At 39.2% G+C, this 27,572-nt stretch overlaps 1 protein-coding gene across 2 annotated transcripts in view; it reads right to left on the reverse strand.

The window, feature by feature from the left end:
• MBD2 (methyl-CpG binding domain protein 2) overlaps window positions 1–6,956 on the reverse strand; it is a 70,273-nt gene extending 63,317 nt beyond the window's left edge. Inside the window, exon 1 of one of the 2 annotated variants that reach the window (XM_045065638.1) lies at window positions 6,253–6,956. In XM_045065638.1, the coding sequence (XP_044921573.1) occupies window positions 6,253–6,800 (548 nt within the window). In that variant the 5' untranslated portion in view covers window positions 6,801–6,956. The remainder of the gene's footprint in view (window positions 1–6,252) is intronic. The other variant, XM_045065637.1, reaches the window with a different exon arrangement.
• Between the last annotated feature and the right edge of the window lie 20,616 nt (window positions 6,957–27,572).

Genomic DNA, 27,572 nt, shown 5'->3' on the forward strand with positions numbered 1-27,572 from the left:
AAAAAAAAAGGAAGAAAAAAGACTAAAAGCGAGTCAAACTTGCAATTCTGCAGTAAGCACTTAGTAATAAACATTACACTTAGTTCCTCCCTCCAACTAAAGAGATTTTTTTTTAATTGGTCTGTAGGGCACATTTCAATTGTACCTCAACTCTGAAAGAAGCACAGGAGCTTTTTGCAGGAAACATACAAAACTATCTCATAAGCTACATTTAACCCTCAAGTTACAATGTGATTTCTTCTAATTTAAGTGAAAACTTTTTTTTTAATTTATTAGACAGAAATCACAAGCAGATGGAGAGGCAGGCAGAGAGAGAGAGAGGGAAGTAGGCTCCCTGCGGAGCAGAGAGCCCGATGCTGCGGGACTCGATCCCAGGACACTGGATCATGACCTGAGCCGAAGGCAGCGGCTTAACCCACTGAGCCACCCAGGCGCCCCTTAAGTGAAAACTCTTAAAAATGAAGATGACCTATAGCTTGCTCCTTAAGGGAACATGCTGCCTATATGAATATCTGAGAAATAATAGGGTCAATCCTAAATTAAGGTGGGAAACATTTCTGAACAAAATGACCACTTCTATAATCCAGAATAAAACTGCTTTAAATTATGTTGATTTACAATTTTTCCCTTCTTTTTCTTCTCCAAATTACACAGAGCTGGAAGATCATCTTTCAGTACAACAGCTTCAGTACCAAAGAGGATTTAAAATTTACCCTTTGTCAACTTAAGATACAAATATAATAGTAACTAATTGCATGGTTTTAGTAGCTTGCCAAGCTCAATAAAGTAAATTAGGCATGAAATGTTGCAATATTTGAGGATTACACATAGGATCTCTATGGGAGGCAGGAGAACGGGGTCGTTAAAAGTTCTGGGGTTAAATCCCCTGCATCAGAAATCTAACTCTGCCCGTACCAACAGTACAACCTCAAGCACGTTACTTAACTTCCCTGTCCTAAGTCCCCATCAGTAAAATGGAGAATTGTACCTATAGATAACAATGTTATAAGAACCCAGTAAGATAATATATGTAAAGTATTTAAAAAAAAAAAATACTAATGGCTGCCAAAACTATGAGAGCTGTGACACAAAACACACAAAGAATTAAGGCACATAAGATCCTATGCTAAAAAAAAAAACCTTAGACTCAATGAAATTCAAATGTTTATTTCTCACTTGTATCTTTGCACTATAAGCATTTTACTTACCATTGTACCTACATCTCTAAAATGCTTTCTGGCCTTCCATAATATCCTCAATATTAATGATGAAAATAAGGAACTAGAAAATGTTTAGACTTCCTATCTCAACCAATTTCACTCCAGCACATCACCAGAAAATATAAAGCAAAAGCTAACAGGTCATTTAAGACTTGTTTCACACATTTTTAAGAGTCATGTCAACTGGTAAACACTTATTTAGCATCTATGTGCTCAGCACTGTACTAGGAGGAAAGACAGCTATGTGTGAGAGCCACAGGTTCTTCGTAAATAAATAGTACAGTAACAGACGGGACACCAGGCTAAACTACATAGTGATGGCCAGAAAGCCGATTATTAGGGGAAAAGACAATTTACTGAAAGCCAAAGAGACTTTAATATATAAGAACTGTGATGATGAATTTCTCCCCTGATCCATTCAGCTAGTTTTTCCCAACAAAGACTACAAGGCAGAGGTTTTTGTTGGTGGTGGTGGTGGTGGTTTTTTGTTTGTTTGTTTTAAGATAAAAGACCAAAAAAAGAAAAAGAAAAAAAAAAGAGGGAAAGGCCTGGTTGAACTCTGACATGCTTAGTGACAGAATTCATGCCCTCAAAGCAGCATACCAACCTCTGGTAGCAAGTCAGATATACCTATACATTTTTTTAAACCTATGTATATGTTCAGCTCATACAACTTTAGTTAATGAATTGTTTCTCTTAATTAGTCCTTAAACATATCTGAAGCTTTAAGAGATCTACGTATTTATTTCAGTGATCTGAAATTGAATCCTTGTAACACAATGAGGTACAGGTAGAAATCATAAGCACTTTACAAACTGACAAACCACAGGACCAGGAAGTGTAAGTGACAAGCTCAAGGTTGCACCAAAAGGTTTTGTGCAGTTAGAAGATCAACTCCTGACCTCTTCATCCCTGTGTGCTGCTGCCTTCCCTAGGGACTTCTACTTTTATCATTCATTCATGATTTTATAGACCTCGGTTTTACTATGAGTCCTCTTCTTTCCAGATCAAAGTGAAATAACTTTAGTCTCTCTTCATGCACCTGTTCCCTATGATAATTTTAATTGTTCTCTGGTTCCCCTGTATCCTTTTTTCAGGGAAGTGATCAGGTACAAATGCATCATAATTTTGACACAAGAAACAAAAACATTTATTACTATTGTTTCCAAAATCCAACCACATATTTTATGACAGCAGCTTAACAGTTTGCCATGATTCCCAGATCTTTAACCCTAATGATAACTAAAAGTCTAGAAACCAACAAGTTTAGACTCCTATAGGGTCCTATGGCTCCTATAGGGTCCTATGCAGAGGAAAATAATTTCAAAAATACCAGTCAGCAACTGCAGGGAACCAAAAACCAGGAGTCAAGTGGACCAGTTAGAATATTATTGTTCACATAATGGGTTTATATGATGGCAACAAACTTTCAGAAACTATTACCAATGGATCCAGCACTTTATCTAACCACACCTTTTTTAAAAACACACTTTATATGATAATGTATGAACTGCCACACACTATCAGTAATCCTGACATGAGGCATAATTATACTGCTTAACAGGCAACTCAAGGCACGTGTTCCTATTAGAACCTGGCAGTCTCAGGAAACAGCCAAAACACCATTTTACCAAAATTTGAGGCTTTCACAATTGAACTTAATTTCAGACCAATTAATAAGTGTAAGCCACACCCTACGTTAACAGGCACAGATCTGTTTAAATTAATCTCCCTAGGGGCAGGCTAATTCAGGAGTTAGCATTATTAGAATCTGTGTGAACAAATGGGTGCAGGTGTTCACATTACCAATGGGCGAGTTAACTCTTAAGCCACTTATTAACAGAGATGCCTGGTGAGCTACTGGTTTTTGGTTTGGGGTTTTGTTTTTTTCTTTTTTTTTAAGATTCTATTTATTTATTTGACAGAGAGAGAATCAGCAATAGAGGGAACACAAGCTGCGGGAGTGGGAGAGGGAGAAGCAGGCTCCCCGACGAGCAGGGAGCTCAATCCCAAGACCCTGGGATCATGACCTTAGCGGAAGACAGAAATGACAACTTAACAAATGAGCCACCCAGGCGCCCGGAGCTACTGGTTTTTTAAAGGGTGAGGCATTTATGGGGATGCTGATATGCAAAGTGTGACAGTTTGGTTGAAAAAGAATGTATTCACCTTCACTATGAGTAGATGCCCTCCACCATTCATCTCGGCAAAAGGAAGTCAAAGTCAGAAAAACTGCTGTATTACAAATACCACATCATGCTACCCTGGGTCGCACCACCTCTGAATGTAACCTCTCAGAAGGTTATTAAGAGTGAGTGTTACAATCCTGAAAAGTAAGTAACATGTTGTAGGTAGTCAGTAAACAATTAGACAACATTCCTTCCAACCCTGAACTAAACACATGCAGCACAAATCTATTCAAAGTGTCTTTTCATTTTGTATTAATAAGTAAAAAGGAAATCATGCTGCACTGTCTAATAAAAGACTTTAATTCTGTAAGTATCACTAGACTAGTTTCTCATTTATTGTAAGATGAATTTGTTTGGAAAGTTCTTTTTAAACTATATCAGCTTTTCTATCATAAAATATTTATTGAGTTTGTATTTAAAAGTTAAATACGGGCGCCTGGGTGGCTCAGTGGGTTAAGCCGCTGCCTTGGGCTCAGGTCATGATCTCAGGGTACTGGGATCGAGTCCCACGTCGGGCTCTCTGCTCAGCAGGGAGCCTGCTTCCTCCTCTCTCTCTCTCTCTGCCTGCCTCTCTGCCTACTTGTGATCTCTCTCTGTCAAATAAATAAATAAAATCTTTAAAAAAAAAAAAAAGTTAAATACATTTGTATTAAATACACTTGTAAAAATTTACAACACATTTAAAAAAATATTAAGTGACCACAAATCAAAATTAGCAAGACGGCTTTTTAAATAACTTGTCCAGATACTGCGAGGAAAACAACAAAAAACACTTTGCAATAACCCAAAGTTAGTCTGAACAAATACGTCATCCCAAACCAAACAAACTATATCCCAGGAGAAATGCCATAGAGAGTGAAATTCAAAGTCTAAGACGCTCTACTGAGAATAAACTAAGTCACCTATTCCTCAAGGAGTTCAATCCCAGACACAGAATATTCTTGTAAAATATAACTGGCTACAAGTCAATACATAGCTCACAGAAAGAAAGTAGCATATTATCGGCTTAGAAAGAAAACATAAGTTGTTAATGAAAGAATGTGCAAAAGTGAGCAATTGTGAATAGCACTAAATGAAACAAGTGAACTTGAGAGGAGTAACAATTGTTCCACAATAACCTTTTCAGTATTACTGAAGTAAATTTAGTATTTAATAATGGGGAAATATAAGATAATCACCTTTGAATGTTTAGAATAAGTTTGCCATTTTATCTTTTAAATTTCAAAACAAGTGATCAAGTGACAAAATAAGTTCTAATGCAACACGACTTTCTTTTTCTTAAAAAGGTGAAATAAATTTACAGAAACTATTCTTCCATATATTTGAACAACCATCAGGAATATGTTCATATTTACTTATTTTCCAGCAGTGATCACATTCTTTTTTTTTTTAATTTGACAGAGAGAGATCCCGAGTAGGCAAAGGTAGGCGGGGGTGGGGGAGATTGGGGGGTGAGGTGGGGTGGAAAGCAGGCTCCCTTCTGAGCAGAGGGCCTGATGTGGGGCTTGATCCCAGGACCCGGAGATCATGACCTGAGCTGAAGGCAGAGGCTTAATCCACTGAGTCAACCAGGTGCCCTGGTAATCACATTCTTGTCCGTATAAACACACACACACAAAAGTTTGTATTATTTTTTTAACCTTTCCAGTCTATTTAAAAGTACTCTCAACTCATAAACATTGTTGAGTTTATGTATGTGTGTTCCCCTCTCCCCCCTGAGGGCCAGTGTATTAACCTACTTGATGAAGAAAGTAAATCTTTTAAAACATTATTCCAATGGCTAAATGGCTGGCAATAACAGGCTCCAACACGCAAAGGTATTCCCTGAAAAATTATTCAATCAGCCCCCAAAAATGGCCCTCCACACCACTGAATATAACATGTTTATACTCTCTTCTATAAATAGAATGGTTTATTTTTAAAAGTTAGTAATTTTTTTGATAAGAAAATTCCACTGATATCAATAGCCCCAGGCACTTTTCTCAGCTTAGTAGATCATCCAATGACATGGACAGCATGACCACAAGACTGCAAGATCACATCAGGGTGAAAACCTGAATCATGCAGACCAAGATTTCTCAAACTGGTGACATTTGGGCCAGATAATTCTTTGTGTGGGGACCATCAAGTGTGTTAGAGAATAATATCTCACAACATCCCTGGCCTCTAACTGCTAGATGCCGGGATCATACCCTCCCAAGGTATCAGAACCAAAAATGTCCCCAGACACTGCCAAACATCCCCTGGGGGACAAATTTTGGTCTAGGAGTCTAACAACATATTACAGTGTTTCAGTTTTCAAAAGTGAGTAAGTTCTGCCACACCAAGACAGTTTCAGGAAACTTCAGGCATTCCAAGTAGCTACTTTATACCAAACTTTCCTGGATCTCACAAAGTAACTGAAACCTTATTACTGCAGATAGCGAATTCTTCCACATGTGCATGATTAAACACTCCTGTGATGATGAATCTGGGAAAGGCTGGGACAGGAGCCAACAGTGACTGGGTTTTATAGTTTCGATGAATTACACCTTCTTTTAACCCTTCTATGGACTAACCATTCTTGCGAGAGAGTACGCTTTTCTCCACCAAACATATTCCCCAGCACCGTCCACATTAAGACGCCCTCCGGGTTCTCACCATTCAGACACTGTGCCTGTCCTGTCACTGTACTGGGGTCAGCTCTCAACCCAAGAGCTCAGGGACCTTCAACTACCAGACCAGCCTGTCTCTGCCACTTCCCTCGGGCCCTGCTCTCATCAAGACATCCCCTGCCCAGGTCAGCTGCTGACCCTTGACCCCGACCTGACCCCGCTGACCCCTCCCCGCCCCCAGGGCGGTACCTGAAGTAGTAGACATCGCTCTTGCCGGCACTGAGCCCAGATTTTCGGATCACTTCCTCCTTCTTCCATCCGGGGGGGAGGGCCGGGCAGTCCATCCTCTTCCCGCTCTCCGTGGCCCGGGGTCCCCTGGGCCCCGGCCCCGCGCTCCCCGACGGGAAAGGGACCGGCTCCCGCCGGGGGGCGCCGCCGCCACCGCTGCTGCCGCCGCAGCCGCCGCAGCCGCCGCCGTCGCCGCCAAGGCCGCCGCCGCCACTCGGGGGACGGCCGCGGCCCCGGCCCCGGCCCCGGCCCCGTCCCCGGCCACGGCCCCGGCCCCGGCCACGGCCACAGACGCCGCCGCCCCGGCCCGCCTGCTTCCACCGCCCCCGGCCACGGCCGCCGCCCCGAGCGCCTTCCCTGCGCACGCCGCTCACCGGGGACGGGGCGAGCGCGCTGCCCTGGCCCCCCTGCTCTATGGCGGAGTCGCCGCCAGCGCCGCTGCCGCCCGCCGCGCTCTCCCCCTCCTCCTGCTCCGGGCAGCAGCGGCCTCCCCCCGGGTGCGCGCGCATCCAGCCCCCTCCCCAGCCGGCGCTGCGCTTCTTCCGTAACCGAGCCCTTGGAATCCCGGAGACCCGCCCCGCCCGCAGCGCGGCGCGCGGGGGACGCGCGCAAGCATCATAGAGCGGACGCGCACAGAGCGGCCCTCCCGCTCGGGGCGTGGCCCCGGCCACCGCCTCTTAGGTCCTCCAAGCGCTCTGGGCGGCCATATTGTCTCCGCCTCCTCGAGGACACGCCCCCAGCCCCACCCGCTCCGCCCCTGGCCGCGCCCTTCCGGCCCCGGGCCCCCGGCCCCCACTGCCGAGGCGAGCGCCGAGCCCGGAAGGCGGGTCGGGCCCCGGAGTCATTTGTGGAGGAATGTCAGAAGGACTGCGGTTACTTAATTTCCTGTAGGGTTAACTTCTCTCTATATGATTTTACCTACGTTTGCTTCCCAATTAATGCGTAACAAAATATCTCATTTTATATTCACTAACTTGACAGTTCATCTAAGGAGGTGCTAGATAACCCAATACTCGCTTTCCCGCCTCTACCAAAATTTGCCAAGGAGCTCAGGTTAAAGAAGTGGGTCAAAGTGTCCCATTAGATGAAAATCACTATGCTCCAAAGTGATTGGATTCTGCATGTAGATCCCTGGATTGATGATCGTCCAGAAACTGTGAAGCTATAAGGAGAAAAACGGCAACCTGGAACATTCCCACCACTTCTACGGGGTTTACCCTTAAAGTCTGTTTTTTTTTTTTTGAAAGATTTTATTTATTTATTTGAGAGAGAGACAGTGAGAGAGAGCATGAGCGAGGAGAAGGTCAGAGAGCGAAGCAGACTCCCCGTGGAGCTGGGAGCCCGACGCGGGACTCGATCCTTGGGACTCCCGGATCAGGACCCCAGCCGAAGTCGTCCAACCAACTGAGCCACGAATTTATCATATTTTGGAGGATTTTTTTCTTAGTTTAGACCTCCTTGTATAAAGGCATTTGACAATTATCAGTGGCCTTTGGCTCGGTAAATACTCCCTTGTGTTCATTTCCCTTGTGTTGAAAGACTAACTTAACCCATCCTGACAACCCTTTAGGATTCTGGGTGGAATTCGTTTGGATCTGCCAACTCAACATTCAGAATTGAGTTTAAAGAACAGTGTCAAAGTGATTAAGAAAACTGAGTAAAATTCCAGAGAAGCACGTTTTCTATATGATGCTTAATACTTATAGAAATGTACTATCAAAGTTCAAGATGATATGTCAAGAACTGTTTGGAAGACTGAAAAATGTAATGCACATTTTATCAGATTGATGATAAATTTCGGGTTTTGTACACATAGGACTTAAGAGTTGAGGGCTGATTTTTTTGTATAGAAAAAATTGATGGGGCGCCTGGGTGTCTCAGTGGGTTAAAGCCTCTGCCCTCGGCTTGGGTCATAATCCCAGGGTCCTGGGTTTGAGCCCGCCTCGGCTCTCTGCTCAGCAGGGAGCCTGCTTCCTCCTATCTCTCTGCCTGCTTCTCTGTGATCTCCGTCTGTCAAATAAATGAATAAAATCTTTAAAAAAAAAAATTGATTAGGGACGCCTGGGTGGCTTGGTAGGTTAAGCCTCTGCCTTTAGGTTGGGTCATGGTCTCAGGGTCCTGGGATCAGAGCCCCGTGTTGGGCTCCCTGCTCACCCGGGAGCCTTCTTCCTCCCCTCTTTCTTTGCCTGCCTCTCTGACTACTTGTGATCTCTCTGTCAAATAAGTAAATAAAATCTTAAAAAAAAAAAAGAAAGAAAGAAAAAATTGATTAGTGGAAAATCAAAATTTATTTGACGCATTTGCAATATATGCAAACACTAAATCATACACACAAATCTGAATCTGAACTTTACCTTAGATATCTTTTGATGTCTTTAATTTGAGAAACATTAAGTTACAGCTTTCTCCAGGAAGACATTCTAAAAATGTGTCTAGCAAAGAGTTGGAAATTCAAGTCAGTCTCAGGAGAGTGGTCAGTTCTGATGTGGTTTTAGAAGTCATCTTGTGAAAGTGGTAATTGAAGGTAACTTTGCAAGCAAATAAGATCTCTGAGGAGGAATATACATGGTTAAAATAGTAGTAATAGTAATTTTAAAATAATAAAAACAAAAAGTGGACCAAGAATTAAATCTTAAGGAACACCTACAATTTGGCTCAGGTGAAGGAGTTAAAGTCAGAGAAAAATGAGATCAAAGCCTGGATGACAAACACTCTGTAAAAAGGATTTTGATTTTCACACCTAATTAAACTTAAAGGATGAACAAAGCAAAAATCTTAGTAAAAATGGTAGTTGAGACAACGCATGGGAAAAGATATACTTTAGGAAGTTTTTATTATTCCATGCTTTGTCATGGAAAGACTATATAGATCAAGTGACATAATGGATATAAAAGGCATGTTTAAAGGAATAAATTAGTATGAGTTCAAAGTAATTACTTTGACTTCTACTACCAGATCCCATTTACTAAATCATAGTTTAATGTTCCCTCAGTTAAGAAAAATCTCAAATAGGTTTTTCAGAAGCTTTTCTGGGTCACAATTTGAATTTTTCTGCTGTGATCCTATAATGCAAAGTATAAAATTTTTTTGTTTTTTTTTTATTCTCCCACTAAAAGAAGAAAGAAACCTAATTAAGGAATCATTAAATTCTTACAGAGTCTGGATTGAGATCCTAAAAATATTGAGAAAAGTTGCTAAATACTTAAAATATAGATCACTTTGTTTCTCTTAAAAATTGGACAAATAATATACCACTTAACAATTATGGAAAAATGCACTTTATCTCACTCCTTGACAAACAGGAATGTTGTTTTTCTCAAGCAGAAGAGTTGACCAAATTTTTCAGTTTTATCTCTCTTACAGTGCAAAGGGTCTTGCTAGCCTTATTTTATGGCAAAAGTGAAAAACAGCAATCAGGGAGAATTATGAAATCTGGTCCATTAAACAAACAATAGAGATTTAACCACCTCTGATCACTGCTTCCCAGGTGTAAAAGCAGGTGCTGAAACACCAGCTGTCACCTCTGGAAAACTATCCATTCTTTAAAGTGTTTTCTCCTTTATTGTTTACCTGGAAAAACTGAGGTTAAGCCCTTAAAGAAAAAGCAGCTCCCAAGAAAAACACCATACATGTTAGTTTGTGTTTTTATTAAGAAAAATAGAACAAATTCAGTGAATGAAACTGAAAAAGCCTGTTGGAAGGCGGAGCTTGTTTTGAGATCTGTGTATTTTATTGATAAATATATAACCTACATTTAAATGTATGAGTGTAATAAGATGCTCAGTAAAAGACAGATTTAAACAATGAAAAACCTTACTTTTTTTCCAGGAGCATATTTGGATCAAGTGACGGCAGGGGCATCACTTTCCTCTTTCACAGAGTTCAAGAAGCATGGTCAGAATTTATCAAGATATTAAATACAAGCGAGGGCATAGCCAAAAAAACATTCTCCAGCTCCAATTAGCAGGTTTTATGATTCCCTGAGTTGGCCCAACTACTGTTCACCTAATTCCCAAGCAAAATGAAATGCTGCTGGCCTGGCATGTCAGGAAACCGATTGACACTTTCAAGTACATACAGGATAAATAAAGATTTTTTTAATTGCTTTCCACTTGGAATGACTACAGAGGAATCTTACCCTGCAGAGTTCAGATTAAAAAGAGCAGAGTTAATTATTTGAAAGGCAAGAGAAAACAAGAAGAGGTAAATTTTGAACCAAGGAAATTTATTTCAGAAGACAGTGTCCAGTACTTTAAAATTACCCTGCTTGCTGTTACATTAGCTATAGGTAAGTGGCTGGTATTAAGTGTTCAGGATTAAGGGATGGAGAGATGCTTATTTGATTTAACTTCCTAAAAATAGAAAACACAGTACTACCAGTAAAAAGAAAATGCTCTTTAGGTTTCAGAGCCCCATGGTACCACTTAACGTGATAAACAGTGGTTTTTTAACCCTAATTCTGACTGCAAAACACCAGAATGCTAGGACACATGATCCATGAAAAATGAGGGCTGAATGTGGCTGGTGTTCAGGGGTGAGGGGTGGGGCAGCAACCCTGTAAGTAGATAAATGCATCTTGCCAGTAGATTTCATGCTGTAAGTGGCTTTCACCTATGTCTCTGGAAGTAGCAGAGCTAGGACTAGCACCCAACTCTCTTGATCCCAAGTTCAGTCTTGTGTGCTTAGCTGCTTTCAAACAGCCATATTATCTCTGGCTTCTTCACCCTGGAATTCGCTCCTTTGTTTCCAGCACACACATACACACATACATACACACACCTCAGTGCCTTTCTTTTGCTGACTCCAACTTATCCCTGAGGTTTCACCCAAGACATCACTTCATCCAGAGTGCCTTTCCACAGTACCTCCACTCCTGCACCCTCTGGGCTGTGTGCTACCATTAGGTATATCCCCCGTCCATTTATTATAATTGGTTGTTTCATTGTCTTTCCCCTTACCAACCTAGAAAGCTGTTCCTCATGTTCACCATGGCATCCCCCTGCAGAATAATAACAGATGTTCTAGTCAGAAAATATGATTGGGTTTCCACGTCCCAAGAGATATTTAACAATAAATTTGACTTAATTAAAGGTGAGGGTTAAATTCACTTTACAAACATGTTTGATGATAAGATAGTTATATCATTTTCTTTACGGTAGGCTCTTCTACATGAATTGAAAGTAATTTTATTCATCAGTTCCTCAAAAAGTTTGTGGGATGTGTACCATAAAAGATTTAATCACAAAATGAGAATTTATGTCTAAACAACCATTTCTGAATTTGTGTATTTCTCTACATTTATGTTTCTGCTCTTTGACTATGAATAAGTTGATTCTTAATATTCTCTAAAATAATGTACACACACATCAATTTCGATGTCTTTTGTTTGTTGTAGAATCTTTTACAAAGTTTTCCTCTGAGTATTTTCATTTTGGCTTTGCTAATTTCTAATTTACCCCTAGTCTATGTTTTTAGCATAGCTTAAAAAAAAAAAAACAAAACTAATAGATAACCCATGATTTGGCCTAACAATCCCATTCTGAATTATTTTCAGACTTTACATCTACCTCAAGACTTCCTAACAAGTTCATCACAAGTGTACAGTTATTATATAATATACATGATATATATTATATATCATATTGCTTATTTCCAGGCATCTATTATTATTTATGTCACATATTCATCTTCAAAGCTTGGAAGTCCCTCTGCTGAGGTGGAAGATAGGAAGAGCAGTGAGCAGGCAATTTTCTCTGTCACCATCTGTGAGAGAGAGTCCAGCACCCACTACCAACCTCCCCATAGAGACTAGGAAATCGAAATACTCACCTTCCCAGGCTGCCTTACGTGAGAACAGGGGAGAGCGGGGAGTGATTCTGAAGAAAGTTTTTATTTCTCTATTAAAACAAGACAAAATACGAGATAGGGTTGATAGGGTTGGCCCTATCTTCTTCCCTTTGTTCCTGCCTTAAATATGGACATGATTTCTTGAGCCATGACAGCCATCCTACAACTATAACTTTTGATTAATGGAAAATCAAAATTTTCCATTAATTTCCAAAATTATCATGTTTTACTCTTTAAGACAGGCAGCCTAGAATCTCTTTAAAAAAAAAAAAAAAAAAAGCAAGGAACACAAAGATAAAAGGAAAGCACCATCAGAATAGGAGAGCCAAAGGATAGAGAACTTGAAGAAACTTCCTGAGCAGCTGAACTAAGCCTTGCAACTATTTATCTCCAGGCTACTGTATTACATGAGAAACTAGACCATTTTTGGATTAAGCCCCTGTTGGGTTCTTAGACAACTGCAGCAGAAAACATTTTTTACCGAGATAAAATTCCTCCCGTCAATAGGTATATCTTGCTGAAACATCAGGCAGCTCCCAAGCTTAAAACCCCTGGGTAAGAAATTGCAAAGAGTGAAGGAGAGAGTCAGAGAGAAGGGAAGAGAGCCAAAACGCAAAGAAGAGTTGGTCAGCTGGGCCCCTGGCAGTTGCTGCGCAGGCAACAAAATGCCAGAGAAGAAGAGAGAGAAGGGGCCGAGCTGCGAAGATTCTATTCCTTCCCACATTCCTCATTCATTCTATCTGTTTAATTAAAGTAAAGCAAGAAGCAAGAGACTAGAGTGCTTAGGAAAAACAAAACAAAAACATCTCTCTGTTTAAAAACTAAAGAGGCATTTCCTTCTAACAGTAGTATCATTTGTAAATGCTGAAAATTGTCCCTTTCAGTATTACATTTCAAAATCATACTTTTTTTTCTGAGGAGTTTGGAAAATATTGAAATAAGTTAACCCAAACTTAGAATAACTGCATTACAACATCTGAATGGTCTAATAAGATAGAAGGAAAAAATACTGCCATAATATTTCTGTAAAGGGAAGCAAGTTTTGGTATTTCGCTGGGGTATGTATTGCAGGGGGAGGGGGAATGCAAGGAAAGAAATGTAATTTTATTCAGGTCTAGCTTTTGCCTAGTCTTGCTTTATCATAGAATGGATGAGATAAGGTAATAATCTCTGAACATACTTTGAAATGTAAGCCTCTTGTGACCAGCAAGAGAAGGTGAATTTTCTTTGCCAGAGAAATATCATTTTGGAGTATATGCTATTTAATCATTCAAAGATACACATGAGTGAGGGTGGGGAATCGGGAGAGTTGCAGGTAGAATTTTTGCATGTCCCTTGCTGAAATAATTGGATTACTAACTATAGAGAGATAATCAGAATACCAAATGTTGATATTCCTTTTACTCTGTTCCTACTTTGGTGTTAGTCTTGTCTTCCTAACCAGAGGCAGACCATGTCATATGTCATTTCCACCCCTGTAGAAGCAGTACAACAGCCAGACTACGGGCGTTTCTTTCTTGCACTAAGGTTATAACGTTATCACTGGATTCTTCGGCATAACAGCCTATCCTTAACTCCTTCCAAATGTTTTTTTCTCTCAGTATCATTTCGACCAGACCACCCCATTCTTAGGTTCTTCTGGTTCTTTCTCACTGCATCTAATCAGGTAAAACCCTTCAACTGATTACATTTCAACTGTTCTATGAGGTTGGTCTAAGCCCCAACCGGTTTTCTGCCTATCCTATTTCTTCCCAAAAGATACTATTTAACTGTTCAGCACTTCTTCCCAAGTCGTCTTCCAGGTATGTAAATGTCCTATTTTCTGTGTATTATTAGTATTTCTTTTTTTTTTTTTTTAAGATTTTATTTATTTATTTGACAGAGAGATCACAAGTAGGCAGAGAGGTTGGGGGGTGGGGGGGCAGGCTCCTTGTCGGGCAGAGAGCCCAACTCGGGGCTCGATCCCAGGAGCTGGGATCATGACCCGAGCTGAAGGCAGAGGCTTTAACCCACTGAGCCATCCAGGTGCCCCTATTATACTATTTCTTTATTCTATTAGGACAGTCTTAAAATCTTTCCTGCCCATGAGCATAGAACTTCCAAATAGCATTCTCATGTTTTACTCTTTAATACAGGCAGCCTAAAATCTCTAGACACTTGAAGAAAGCCCTTAACATAGCAAAACAGAGGAAAAAAAGGTGGAGAAAAGTAATTTTGGAAGAAACAGGCAATAAAATGAATTGAATAAACTTTTTTTTTTAAAAATCTAATTAATATACTCATGTTTCAGGATAAACAAGATAATATTAAAGAGAAAAAATTCAGAGAACAAGAATGAGATCTTAGAAATGATTACAGAATGTTTTAAAAATTCAATAGAAGTGGGGCACCTGGGTCGCTCAGTAGGTTAAGCCTCTGCCTTCGGCTCGGGTCGTGATCCCAGGGTTCTAGGATCAAGCCCCCGCATCAGGCTCTCTGCTCAGCAGGGAGCCTGCTTCTTTCTCTCTCTCTCTCTGTCTATTTGTGATTTCTGTCTGTCAAATAAATAAATAAAAATCTTTAAAAAAAATAAATTCTATAAAAAAAATTCAATAGAAGTACTGAAAAATTAAGTTAAGAAACTCTTCCAGGGGCGCCTGGGTGGCTCAGTGGGTTAAGCTGCTGCCTTCGGCTCAGGTCATGATCTCAGGGTCCTGGGATCAAGTCCCACGTCAGGCTTTCTGCTCAACAGAGAGCCTGCTTCCCCTTCTCTCTCTGCCTGCCTCTCTGCCTACTTATGATCTCCCTCTCTCTCTGTCAAATAAATAAATAAATAAAATCTTAAAAAAAAAAAAAGAAAAACATAAACTCATCTCCACATAGAGCATCATGAAATTTAAAAACACCATTGGTAAAAGAGAGGTCCTAAAAATTCCCAGAGAATAGAAAATTTACATAGAAAGCACTGAGAATAAGAGTACCATTGAAAATCTCAATAACACTGAAAGCTACAAGGAAAAAAGAAAAGGCCTTAAATTTTTTTTTAATTATTTTCAAATGTGGAGAGAGCCAAGATGTCCATCAAGAGATGAATGGATAAAGAAGATGTGATTGTAATCACATCTTCTTTATATATGTATATACATATATACATATATACACATACATATACATATATACATACATACACATATGCACACATATATATGTATATACACACATATATACACATATATATACATATACACACATATATATACACACACATACATACATACCTACAATGGAATATTACTCAGCCATCAGAAAAGATGGATACTTATCATTTACATCGATGTTGACAGAACTGGAGGTTCTAATGAAAAAAGTCAATCAGAGAAAGACAGTTATCATATGGTTTCACTCATATGTGGAATATAAGAAACAGAACAGAGGATCATTGGGGAAGGGAAGTAATGAATGGGAAGTAATCAGAGAGGGAGACAAACCATGAGAGATTCAGCTATAGGAAACAAACTGAGGGTTCCTGGAGGGGAGGTGGGTGGAGTAATGGGGTAATCGGCTGATAGGCATTAGGCATTAGGGAGGGCAAGGAATGTATAACACTGGGTGTTATACACAACTGACGAATTACTGAACTCTGCATCTGCAACTAATGGTGGACTATATGTTGGCAAATTGAATTTAAATTTTTAAAAAAATTTCAAACTAGAATTCTATATCCAGTCAAAAACCATTTTTCAGAACTGCAATATGGGTATCAAAACATGAATTTCCTAAGGGCTTTTTCCCAGGAAGCCACTGAAGGAGGCACTCTACCAGAATAAGAAAGAAAAACAAGACTGAGAAAGATGACCCAGGGAAGGATTTCAGTGAAACAGGAGAGAAGCCAAAGAATTTCCAGGATGATGGGAAAGGAGCTCCTAAGAACTGTGCAGGTGCCCAGAGAGCAATATTCCAGGTTGGAGGGAGAAGACAGAGGTCATAAGGAGGCACATCTCTGGTTGGAGGGCGGGGGCGTGGGGAGGATTTGGGCACGGAAAGAGGATTGGTTATCTATGCTGTTGCCTAGGCAGAAATTATATTAAAAATCTCTTGGAGACTGTGGGGGGAAATTCAGTGGAAATTACACAGAACATAGAGAAGAAAAGGAATAGAATCATCGTTATAATATTATGATACTATGTAATTTATAGTAACATTTTTGTTGATTTAACCACCAATTGGGGAGGTGAACTATATAAGAGGAAGCAGCTAAGAAAGCAGAAAATTGTTGCCTCTGAGGAGGGTGACTGAGGAACAGAGAAAGATGAGAGTAATCCTGTATGTTTTCTTTTCATACTTCTTATTATTTAATTTTTTGAACCACGTGCTTGTATGATTTTGTAAAAATACAACCATTTTTTAAAAATTATATTGTGGCTGCTTTTTAGTACCTCACTCACAACCTCATTGATATTGAGGATAATTGTCATTTTTTTCCTGGATAATTTACCATTTTCCCCTCCAATTTATAGATAAAGAAACTAAGCCACTGAAAGGATAAATTACCCATCAGAGTTTACCTAACTGGTAAATAATAAAGCAGTTTTAAAACCTGGACTCTTTCAGTTACACATTGTGGTGAACTACAGCTTCACCTTTGTGAACATATAATTTTAAGTTTTTCACATGGTGATTAATGATTCCTGGTGAGGGCTTTATGCATGTGTGGGTCAGTGCTGTCCATTATATTGTCATTCTTTAAGTTGACATGTTCAGCACGTAGCTTCCTTACCTTCCTCAGGCTCCTACTGTATAATTTTGAATAACTCTTCATATGTTTCTTTGTTAGCTGATCTGAGTTTCAGAGATTACTCTCAGCTCTAACACTGAGCTTAAAGATATTTTTAGGACAGAATGATAGACCCAAACTGTTCAGTGTCAGTTTTCCAATATGACTGCTTGGTAAAGTATTAGTTGAAGGTGAGGTGTTTCTTGAAAATCAGAGTTTCTATAGGCTCCCTGTCTAAAGGATCAAATATTATAGTGACAGCCTCAGGAGAAAGAGTAAAGCTTGCTCTCTTGATGTCATTTCTTTCCCTTAGTCATCTCTATCTCTTAATCAGGGAATAATTATTCCAACATAGAGGGTATCATTAGAGTAAAAATGTATGAAAGTATTAAACAAATGTTAAAAAATTAATGGGAAATATTTTTCTTTGAAAGATGTATAAACATGAAAATGTTTATACACTTTTCTACGCATGTAACTTGTCTCTAGTAATTATATATGAAGAAGGTATTTCTTGGAATCTAATTAAGAATAAAAGGAATTTTGTATTGATTTTTCTGTATCTACACCTATGTAAAAATGAAATGGTTTTCCAACTGTCTATTTTTTGTGGTTTACACTAAAATAACATTGGAATATGTACAATAGAGTTGCTATTAGCCACCACACTTGCAGAATTCTATAAATAACTGGTCCTGAATAATAAATAGCGCTGGAAGACACATAAAGAAAAAATCCCAAACTACATTACATTTTAACAGAGAAGTGGAGAGCTAGTGCATGAAAACATAATAAGAATTTCTTTTTTAAGATTTATTGTAGAAAGAAAAAGAAAGAAAGGGGGCAAAGGAAGAGGGAGAGAGAATTATAGGCAGACTCCATGCTAAGTGCGGAGCCCAACTCGGGCCTCAGTCTCACAACAGTGAGATCATGACCTGAGCCAAAATCAAGAGTTGGGTACTTAACTGACGGAGCCACCCAAGTGCCCCAAGAGAAATTTGCTTTCATTCCAGCAAATACCCCCTGCAAATTTTTCAAAGCTTATGATTATACAAATCATGATCTATTACAAAAGGGGAAAATATTAAGCAATTAGCAAAACCACAGAAGAGAAAATTAACAAATTTTTCATTTTTTGTAATAAATGGGAAAAATTGTATGGTTGCCAGGTAGTTTAGTGATAGTTTTAGTTAATATTGCATCCATTTTGGACAAAAAAATATAACAGATTTTAAAAATCAGAACTCCATGAGAAGCACAAGGATTCCTCAAACGCAACCTTTCTTAAAGGTCCAAGTATATAGTTTTCTATGTACCTTTTATTTTAAAACAATCTCAAACTACCAGAAAAATTGTAAGAATATTTGTTTCCTCACTATTTGGAAGTAAATTGCTAACATAATGTTCTATAACCCCAAATATTTTAATGTGTAATTCTAATAAACAAGGACATTCTCCTTTATGATAACCACAATAAAACCATCAAATCAAGAAATTAACATTGACAGACAATCACGATCCTCAGACAGCATTCAAGTTCTGCCAGATTTTCCAATAATGTCCTCTACAGCAGAAGGATCTAGTCCAGAGTCATACAGCACATTTGGTTGTCATTTGAAGATTTCAGATTTGAAGATTTGGTTATTTTGTAGAATGTCCTTCAGTTTGGGTTTGTCTGATGTTTCTTCATGATTAAACTCGGAATGTGCATCTTTGGTAGGAACATCACAGAAATGACACTGTGTTCTTTCTTCTCCTTACAACTTATCAGCTGACACAGGATTTCTTTTTGTCCCATTACTGGTGGGTATTCACTTTGATCTCTTGACTAAGGTGGCATCTGGAAATCTTCAACATGAAATTCTATTTTTTAACCTTTGTAATTTATACATATTTAAGTATGTAAATTAAACTTTAAAAAATGATAATAAAACACATTTGATGGTAGGGAGACAAACCATAAGATATTCTAAATCTCACAAAACAAACTGAGGGTTGGGACCTTAGTTAGGGAGAAAGTGGTTGGGTAATGGACATTGGGGAGGGTATGTGCTATGGTGAGTGCTGTGAAGTATGTAAACCTGGCGATTCACAGATCTGTACCCCTGGGGCTAATAATACATTATATGTTAATAAAAAATTTAAAAATTAAAAAAATACATTTGAATATGTTTTAAAACAACTTTTAATTCATTGGAGGCCATTTCAACTTGGTGGCTTAGCTCATTTTGCACAGAGCTCAGAACATTGCTTACTAGTTCCCCTCAGGTTCCTACCATATAATTTTGAATGCCTCTTCATACTGATTTTTTTTTTTTAGTTGATCTGAGTTTTCCGAGCTGACAGAGATTACTCTCAACTATACTTCTGAGCTTAAAGAATGTTTACACCAAATGATAGCTCTGAAATATTCATAGTATTTATTTGCTTGGGATTAAAGCATCTGCATTTGTTTTCTATTGTGGGATAACAAATTACCACAAGTTTTGCATCTTAAAACAACACACATTTATGACCACATAGTTTCCATGGATCAGGAGTCTGGGCGCAATTTAGCTGGGTCCTCTGCTCCAAGGGGATACGGAAGGCATTGACTGGGACCAGGGTCTCAATTTGAGGCTTAGGTCCTTCTCCAAGCTCACTTGGTTGGCAGCAGTATTCCTTCCTTGTAACTCGGGGCGGCCTATGCCTTCAAATCCAACAGAAGAGTCTCTGATTTCTGCTTCTGATCTCTAGACCCTCTTTTAAAGGGTTCAGTGGGTTAAGTCAAGCCTATCAATTATAATATCTCTTTTGATTAACTCAAAATAAACTAATCAGGGACATTCATTACATTTGCAAAAGCCCTTCATATTTGCCATCTGAATTAGATACTTGAACTTCTGTTATTTCACAGGCTATTGGCTTTGTTACTCAGTTCTGACTCAGCTTTTTCTTTTTTCAGTTTTAATGTAGAGTTTCACATGTCTGAACACATAAAACTGTACAAGTAAAAACACTGTTGCAACATGTGTCCACCATTGCGAAATACCAGGTGAGACTTGAAAGTGTCTGCTCTACGTGTGCTCACCACAGAATAAAAGTTGTACAATAACAAATGCACAGCACACCGAGTTGTGATACTTCCACAGTAAATAATTTTAACACTTACTGTAAATGTTTAGTGCTTCTTGCCTGCTTTTTTTTGGTAAGGAATGAAATCAGGTGTCAGATACTATTGGGGGTTCCATCTAGAGGTAAACATTTATTAACATCCTCTCTAGTTTCTGGATCAGTTCAACTGAAGAGCATACTCAGTTTACAATGGGCACTGATCAAAAATATATATACCATTTGAAATTGCTTATCTATATGATTCTGGAATTTCTGAAAACTCTGTGATCCAAACCAGATAAAGAAATAGGTGCCGAGGTCGATATATGAACATCACTCACAAACCTAAATGGCAAATCTATGGTTACCATTCTTTAGTTACCTTGCACTTATTGGTAAGAATTTAAAAACACAACCTTATAAAATAGAGTCATAAGGTTTTACTTTAATCTACAGCAGAGACAATGATTGAGGTAGGTGTTTCGGGTGAAATTTTACTTGATTAAAGAGTCTATTGCTCTAAGATTATTTATTTACTTATTTATTTATTACAGAAAGAGATAGTGAGAGAGGGAACACAAGCACTGGAGAGTTGGAAAGGGAGAAGCAGGTTCCCTGCTGAGCAGGGAGCCCGATATGGGGCTTGATCCCAGGAAGCCAGGTTCATGACCTGAGCCGAAGGCAGAGGCTTAATGACTGAGCCATCCACGTGCCCCCAGGAGTCTATTGCTTTAAAAGAAAATTTGAAAGTCACAAAAAAGTTTGAACAGAATAGTAAAGGGAAAGCTGGATCTATACAGTTAGTGAATGAATCCAGGAAATCCAGAGCTTAATTAATTAATACTTTAATTCAATTATTTCATGCCCCTTGGTAATCCCTCCCTAACTTTACCCCTTTCCACAGAAAGCCACTGATCTGCTTTGTGTCATTATGGATTAACATTTTCCGGAATTTTATATATATGTTATCATCCAATTGCTCTTTTTGTTGCCTGCCTTTTACTCAGCTATTCATTTTAAGATCCACCCATGTTGTGATGAACATCAATTGTCCATTCCTTTTTACTGCTGAGTAATGTTCCATTCTATGGATGTATCACTTTTATCTGTTCATTACAGATGGACATTTGGGTCGTTTGCAGTTTCAGCTCTTTCAAACAAACCTGGTAAAAACTTCCATGTACAATTCTTCGTGTGGGCATCTGTTTTCACTTCTCTAAGTCAAATAGTTAGGAATTGAATGACATATGGCAATGCTATGTTTAACTTTTTAAGAAACTGCCACACTGCTTTCCAAAGTTATCGCGTTGTTTTGAACAGTGTATGAGAGTTTCAGTTGCTCCACATCCTCATCGACACGTGGGATAGTCCATTTTTCTTGAGTTTTCTCAATGGGTCTGCACTGGTTTTAAGTTACATTTCTCCAGTGACTCATGAAGTTAAGCGTCTGTGAAGTGTCTGTTCAAATCTTTTGCCCATTTTCTTGCTAGGTGGTCCAGTGTATTTTTAATGAATATGTCTGGAAAAGACTTGGGCTTTAAATAACCCATTTCCATATGTTGAACATTTTGGCTCTGGAAATGATACATCAACCGTTTTGATTTCCAGCGACTTCAAAGCAACTGCTACTTTCCTTTCCTATAATAGATCTGTTCTTGCTTCAAGAATCTGTTCTGTGCTGCTTGACACCTAGTATATCCGATGTCCTCTACCTCTATATTTTTATCTCTCATACCCTGTGGCAGATACTATTTTTGGAGATATGAGTACTAGAATTGGTACAGAAGCTATTGAAAGCCTCCTTACGATCAATGTAGAATGGGAGAAGGGTTTTGTCTCTTGATTTATGATTATCCTTCCAGGGAGATCATGCCAACTTAAATGAAAAACTTTTCTCTAGCTATCTCAATAAATACATGAGATACTGCCAGTAGAAATCTAAGGGAAGCCTTATTTTATTTACCTGTAGACTTAGCATTACCTGTTTAAAACAAGAGAGGTTGATTGAAAAAAATAGTTAATCTCTCTTCGCTCACTACCATCCCCAGGAGAGATATTTTGTATTCAATAGGCAGTGACTGATACCACTTTACTCTAAATCTTGAATAGTTGTCTCCAAAGGAAGCTGTGTGCATAACTGGACTTTGAAATCAATATTGTCTGATCAAACAAAATACAGATAAAAGAATGAAGTCACACCCAAAATAATCGTGGTCATCTATTTTTCCAACTGTTGTCAATAGTGGGGGAAGGGTGTTAAACATTTGCTCTTAATATTTTAATAATGAAAAGGACCTCTGCTCTACTGCCCCAGAGGCAATGTATTTACTTTCTCTCTCTCTTTTTCTTTCTTCATCCTCTCTTTGCTCTTCCCCCAGGCCAAAATAGGTATTTATTTAATTAGTGAGGAGGAGGGTCTGACAATCATAAGTCCAGGTGGGGTTAACCTGCTACGGCTCAGCCTTCAGAATCCCTCCCGGCTCGCCTCCCCGGAGGCATTGCTGGCGTGTGGTGCTTCCAGGTTCCAACCAGGCAACCGGCAGGTGAGTTGGGCCTCCAGCATGCCCGGACAGGCCTCTGCTGTCTTAAATCTAGCTTCTTACCCTGTTACTGGGTAGGAAAGTCAGGTTGGCTGTTCACATGGGACTATTTATCTTCAATTCATGGTGGGGAGGGCGATGAGGTAGAGGGGGAAAAAAAAACACTTTTTCCTTCAAACCTAGTTTTGTGGGGGCACATGGGTGGCTCAGTCAGCTAAGTATCTGCCTTCGGCTCAGGGGTTCTGGGATTAAGCCCCATGTCGGGCTCCCTGCTCAGCAGGGGAGCCTGCTTCTCCCTCTCCTCCTGGTTGTGCTGTCTCTCAAATAAACAAATGAAATCTTTTTTTTTTTTTTTTTTAAGATTGTATTTATTTGACAGTCACAAGTAGACAGAGAGGGAAAGAGAGAGAGAGAGAGGAGGAAGCAGGCTCCTGCTGAACAGAGAGCCTGATGTGGGTCTCAATCCTTCATCACTAGGACCCTGGGATCATGACCTGAGCTAAAAGCAGAGGCTTTAACCTACAGATCCACCAAGGCACCCCTAAACAAATGAAATCTTTAAAAAATACCCACAAAAAACAAACCTACATTTGCCACTAATAAAGTTGAGAATGAAAACATCGTCTGTGTCCTTGGGTCTATTTCTGAGTTAGTAGATTTGGAGGGAATGAGCTATGGGCTGTGAGATTTAAAAAAAAAAAAAAAAGCTTGAATTGACTTATATAAATGTGTGACTCGATTCAGTTCCTTTCATGGAAGCATTGCCCAATTCAAAGGACGTGTGCATGATGCCGTTTGTGGTGAAATCTGTTTTTTTGCTCCACACTCTGTACATTCCTTCAAGACTAAGCTCCCTTCTCCCAGCTAAGGAAATCTTAAGTAAAAGAATTTTCAAGGTAGAAAGGGCTGGATTCAAAAGCATTAAATACAGTTACAGTCTGATAACACAATGTTCATGTGAGAATCTGGCTCAGCAATTTTTCCCGAACCGTGGTTAAAGGTGACGCAGGGCAAGGGTGACCCCACTGGAGAAGGTATTCAATGCCAGCAAGTCTGGCTTGTTGCTGAAGCAGATGTATTCTGCTTTATTGAATTAAACACATACATAATATTTTTATGGCATGCATTTTCTCCTCACCCTCTGTGTTCTTTGTGATTGGGGTTGTAGAAATACTTTAGTAAATGGCCTGATCAAAATTAATGGGCTTTCAAATTCTATTATGTCTTAAAATTTGCCTTAGATATAGAAAAACAGATAATAGCAACATAAAGCTGTTTTATCCTTCTCATGTTTAGTCAGCCAGCTAGAGGCACAGACTCCAATGAGACCATCAGAGAACTCTATAATTTTCATTTTTATTATGAATTTATTATCTATAAAAATATGTATACAATCCTGAATCTGGCCATTAAAACTTCAGTGAGGACAGTGGAATAATGCTGGTGGATGAGATTATAGAAGCTCAACTCTAACAAAAATGTGGGAGGCCTTCTCAGTTCTAATATCCTAGGACAATTATCCTGAACTTTGTCCACTGAAGTCTTTTCTCTAATTTAACACCTAATAATATTTCCTTATCCATTGGAATAAAAAGTTTGAATTAAATAGGTTATACAGATAAGATTTTTGTGATCAGAACAGTTCAAAAATTTGAGATACATGAATTTGGAGGCTTGCCAGCTTTATCTTTCTTAAATTCTATGAGCAAAATTCTGTTAGAAGGTACAGAGAAGGAACTCAACCCAATGTCCAAGAAAGTATTCTTCCAAAATTCAACACTGTAAACAAATTAATGTGTTGTCTATTTCATCTAAAACTTATGTCAGTATCCTCTTCAATAATTCCAAATCTAAATTTTTACATCAATTTGAATTAAACTTTAGGCAGAACCATTCCACGATTAACCTGTTACTCCACGTTAGCGTTTGTGTAATGAAATCATTTGAAAATGGTGATTATTGATAGCATATGTTATCCATTTGTTGACCCTGAAGGAAGAGCTAATCTGTTTAAGCTTAATGTAAATCCTTGCTATTGAAGCTTTTACAAAACCGCCACCTCAGTGAGCAAGAATCATTTCCAGGCAGATATTTCACATAATGTCAAATAAAATTCCTACTCATCTAGAATCCTTGTGCATTTATCTTTAAATTGTCCTGCTCTTTGTAAGCTTGTATATTTAATTATACTCTGCAGACCTGGCACTTGAAAAGTATTTGGCTGGGGTATTTGGGTGACTCCATTGGTTAAGCGACAGCCTGATACCAGGGTCCTGGGACACAGCCCTGCAGCAAAGGGCCTGATTCTCCCCCTTCTACGCCCTCTGCTTGTGCTCGCTCTCTCTCTTTGACAAATAAATAAATAAATACGACCTTTAAAAATAACATAAGAATAAAAGTATTTGGCTCTCGAGATTGTGCTTTTCACACCATCAAAGCGTACAGCTGAATGACCTGAGAGGAACACGCTCTACCTAGGAAGAGTATGCTGAGATTAAAAAAAAAAAAAAAAAAAGCACTGGTTTAGGAACCAGGAAACCTGCTCTGCTAAACAGCTCAATGACAACAAGGCAAGTTATTTAATCTTTCTGGATTTTACTTTCCTCCTCTGTAAAATGACCCAGTTGGACTCCATAATTTCTATGATCTCTTCCAACTCTGAATGTTTGAGCAAATACAGCTTTAAAATATTTTGGCATTCATTTGCAAAGACGTAGATGGAACTAGAGGGTATTATGCTAAGCAAAATAAATCCATCAGAGAAAGGCAATTATCATATGATCTCACACATATGTGGAATTTAAGAAACAAAACAGAGAAGGGGCACCTGGGTGCTCAGTGGGTTAAAGCCTCTGCCTTCGGCTCAGGTCGTGATCCCAGGGTCCTGGGATCGAGCCCCACATCGGGCTCTCTGCTCAAGCAGGGAACCTGCTTCCTCCTCTGTTTCTGCCTGCCTCTCTGCCTACTTGTGATCTCTATCTGTCAAATAAATAAATAAAATCTTTAAAAAAACAAACAAACAGTAAGTGTTGCTCCTTGTATCTAAAATAAAAAAGAATAAAATAAAATATTCTGGCATTTGGTATAAAGCCCCTTCACATATACTTTAGCATTTATTCTCAAACGAATCCCTAAAGTAGACAAAGCAGGTCTTTAGAGGATAGAGGAGTGGGTATCCTTTTATTTATTTATTTATTTAAAGGTTTTATTTGTCAGAGAGAGAGAGAGAATAAGCAGAAGAGGGGCAGAGGGAGAAGCAGCCTCCCCACTAAGCAAGAAGCCCAACACGGGACTTGATCTCCAGGACCCTGAGATCATGACCTGAGCCGAAGGCAGATTCTTAACTGACTGATTCACCCAGGCTTCCCGGGAGTGGGTATCATTGCAGGTGAGGTGACTAAGGTTGTGAGAAGTTTGGTGATCAGAGATTACCTGTGTGACAAATAGCAGGACTAGAACACGAGCTCAGGTCTTCCAGTTTCCACATATTTCTGTGTAGGCCACAAAAAGACGTAAGAGAAAGCATAACTGTTTGGAATCCCTACTTACATGCATGAGTTACTTCTACGATCCATACGGACTTTAGTTACTAAGACCATGCTAAGCTCAAAGTAAAGGTAAATAACAGAAAAAAAAAAAGTAACACAATTACCAGTGCTCTGTTGTGATAGGAATATGGGGGTAATTACAAGAGATGGAGAGATAGCGCTGTGCTCTGGGTGGGTAAGTTTGAGACGGCAGCGTGGAGCAAAGTTATGATTCAGTTATGGCCACTCCTTCCCAGAAATGTAAAGATAAGATACAGGAGGCGGTACGGGGAACAAAGCAATGAGCAAAGACAAGGAATTGGGAAACCCTCACTAGTCAGCTGGTTAAAAATGCAATATGAGTCTAGAGGAAACCCATAGACTGAACGTATTTGAACAGCAAAAGCATATGAGAAACAGAAAATATGTACCATGTTGCAAGGAATTAAAATTAGGAAAGGATATAAATTCAATGGTTATATTGCAATAAAAAAGATCTGTGAATACAAAATTATATGTCAATATGAGTTATAGGATTTAGGAAATAGATGCTGGAATATTAAGGAGTAAGGACGTGATAAATGTATTACTTTAATACAAAAATGTAGCAATATGAAATACACACACACACACACGCATGTGTATGCGTGTGTGTGTGTGTGCAAATTTAAATGATTCAGGGGTGCCTGGGTGGCTTCCCTGAATGGTTCCCCCCTTCTTCAAAACAAAAGTTTTCTCCCCAAGCTGCCAAACCAGCTGATCTTTAAGGATGATCTCAATTATGAATTGATGGAGTTCAACTCTTTGAGGGTAGTGCATTGTATCAGCTTTACAATGAGGACCCATGTACCAAATACAGCCTACAGAGGGCTTTGGTAGGACCAAGAGCTAAGAATGGTTTTGACATTTTAAAATGGTTTTTTAAAAAAAGAATATTTTAAGGGGCGCCTGGGTGACTCAGTGGGTTAAGCCTCTGCCTTCAGCCTGGGATGGAGCCCTGCATCGGGCTTTCTGCTCAGCAGGGAGCCTGCTTCCCTTTCTCTCTCTCTCTGCCTGCCTCTCTGCCTACTTGTGATCTCTGTCAAATAAATAAATAAAATCTTTAAAAATAAAATAAAATTTAAAAGAATATTTTATGACACAAAAATTATAAAATTCCGGGGGGCCTGGGTGGCTCAGTCAGTTAAGTATCTCCCTTGGGATCGGGTTGTGATCCGCCAAGTTGGGCTCCCTGCTCATGGCGAGTCTGCTTTTCTCTCTCCCTCTGATTCTCCTCCCTCACTCATGCGTGCTCTCTCTTTCACTCCCTTGCTCTGCATTTTCTCTCTCTCTCAAATAAATAAAATCTTTTAAAAAGTATGAAATTCCAATTTCAGTGCTCATATATAAAGTTTCGATTACAGCTATGCCCGCTTGTTGATGTATTGTCTCTGGCTACTTACACTTACAAAGGCAGAGCTGAATATTTGTAATGGACACCAGAGACCTTATGCCTAAGAAACTTAGATATTTACTACTTTG

Source organism: Mustela putorius, unplaced genomic scaffold (genome assembly GCF_011764305.1).
Source record: "Mustela putorius furo isolate JIRA1106 unplaced genomic scaffold, ASM1176430v1.1 tig00003858_pilon_pilon_pilon, whole genome shotgun sequence".
NCBI classification, from domain to species: domain Eukaryota; kingdom Metazoa; phylum Chordata; class Mammalia; order Carnivora; family Mustelidae; genus Mustela; species Mustela putorius.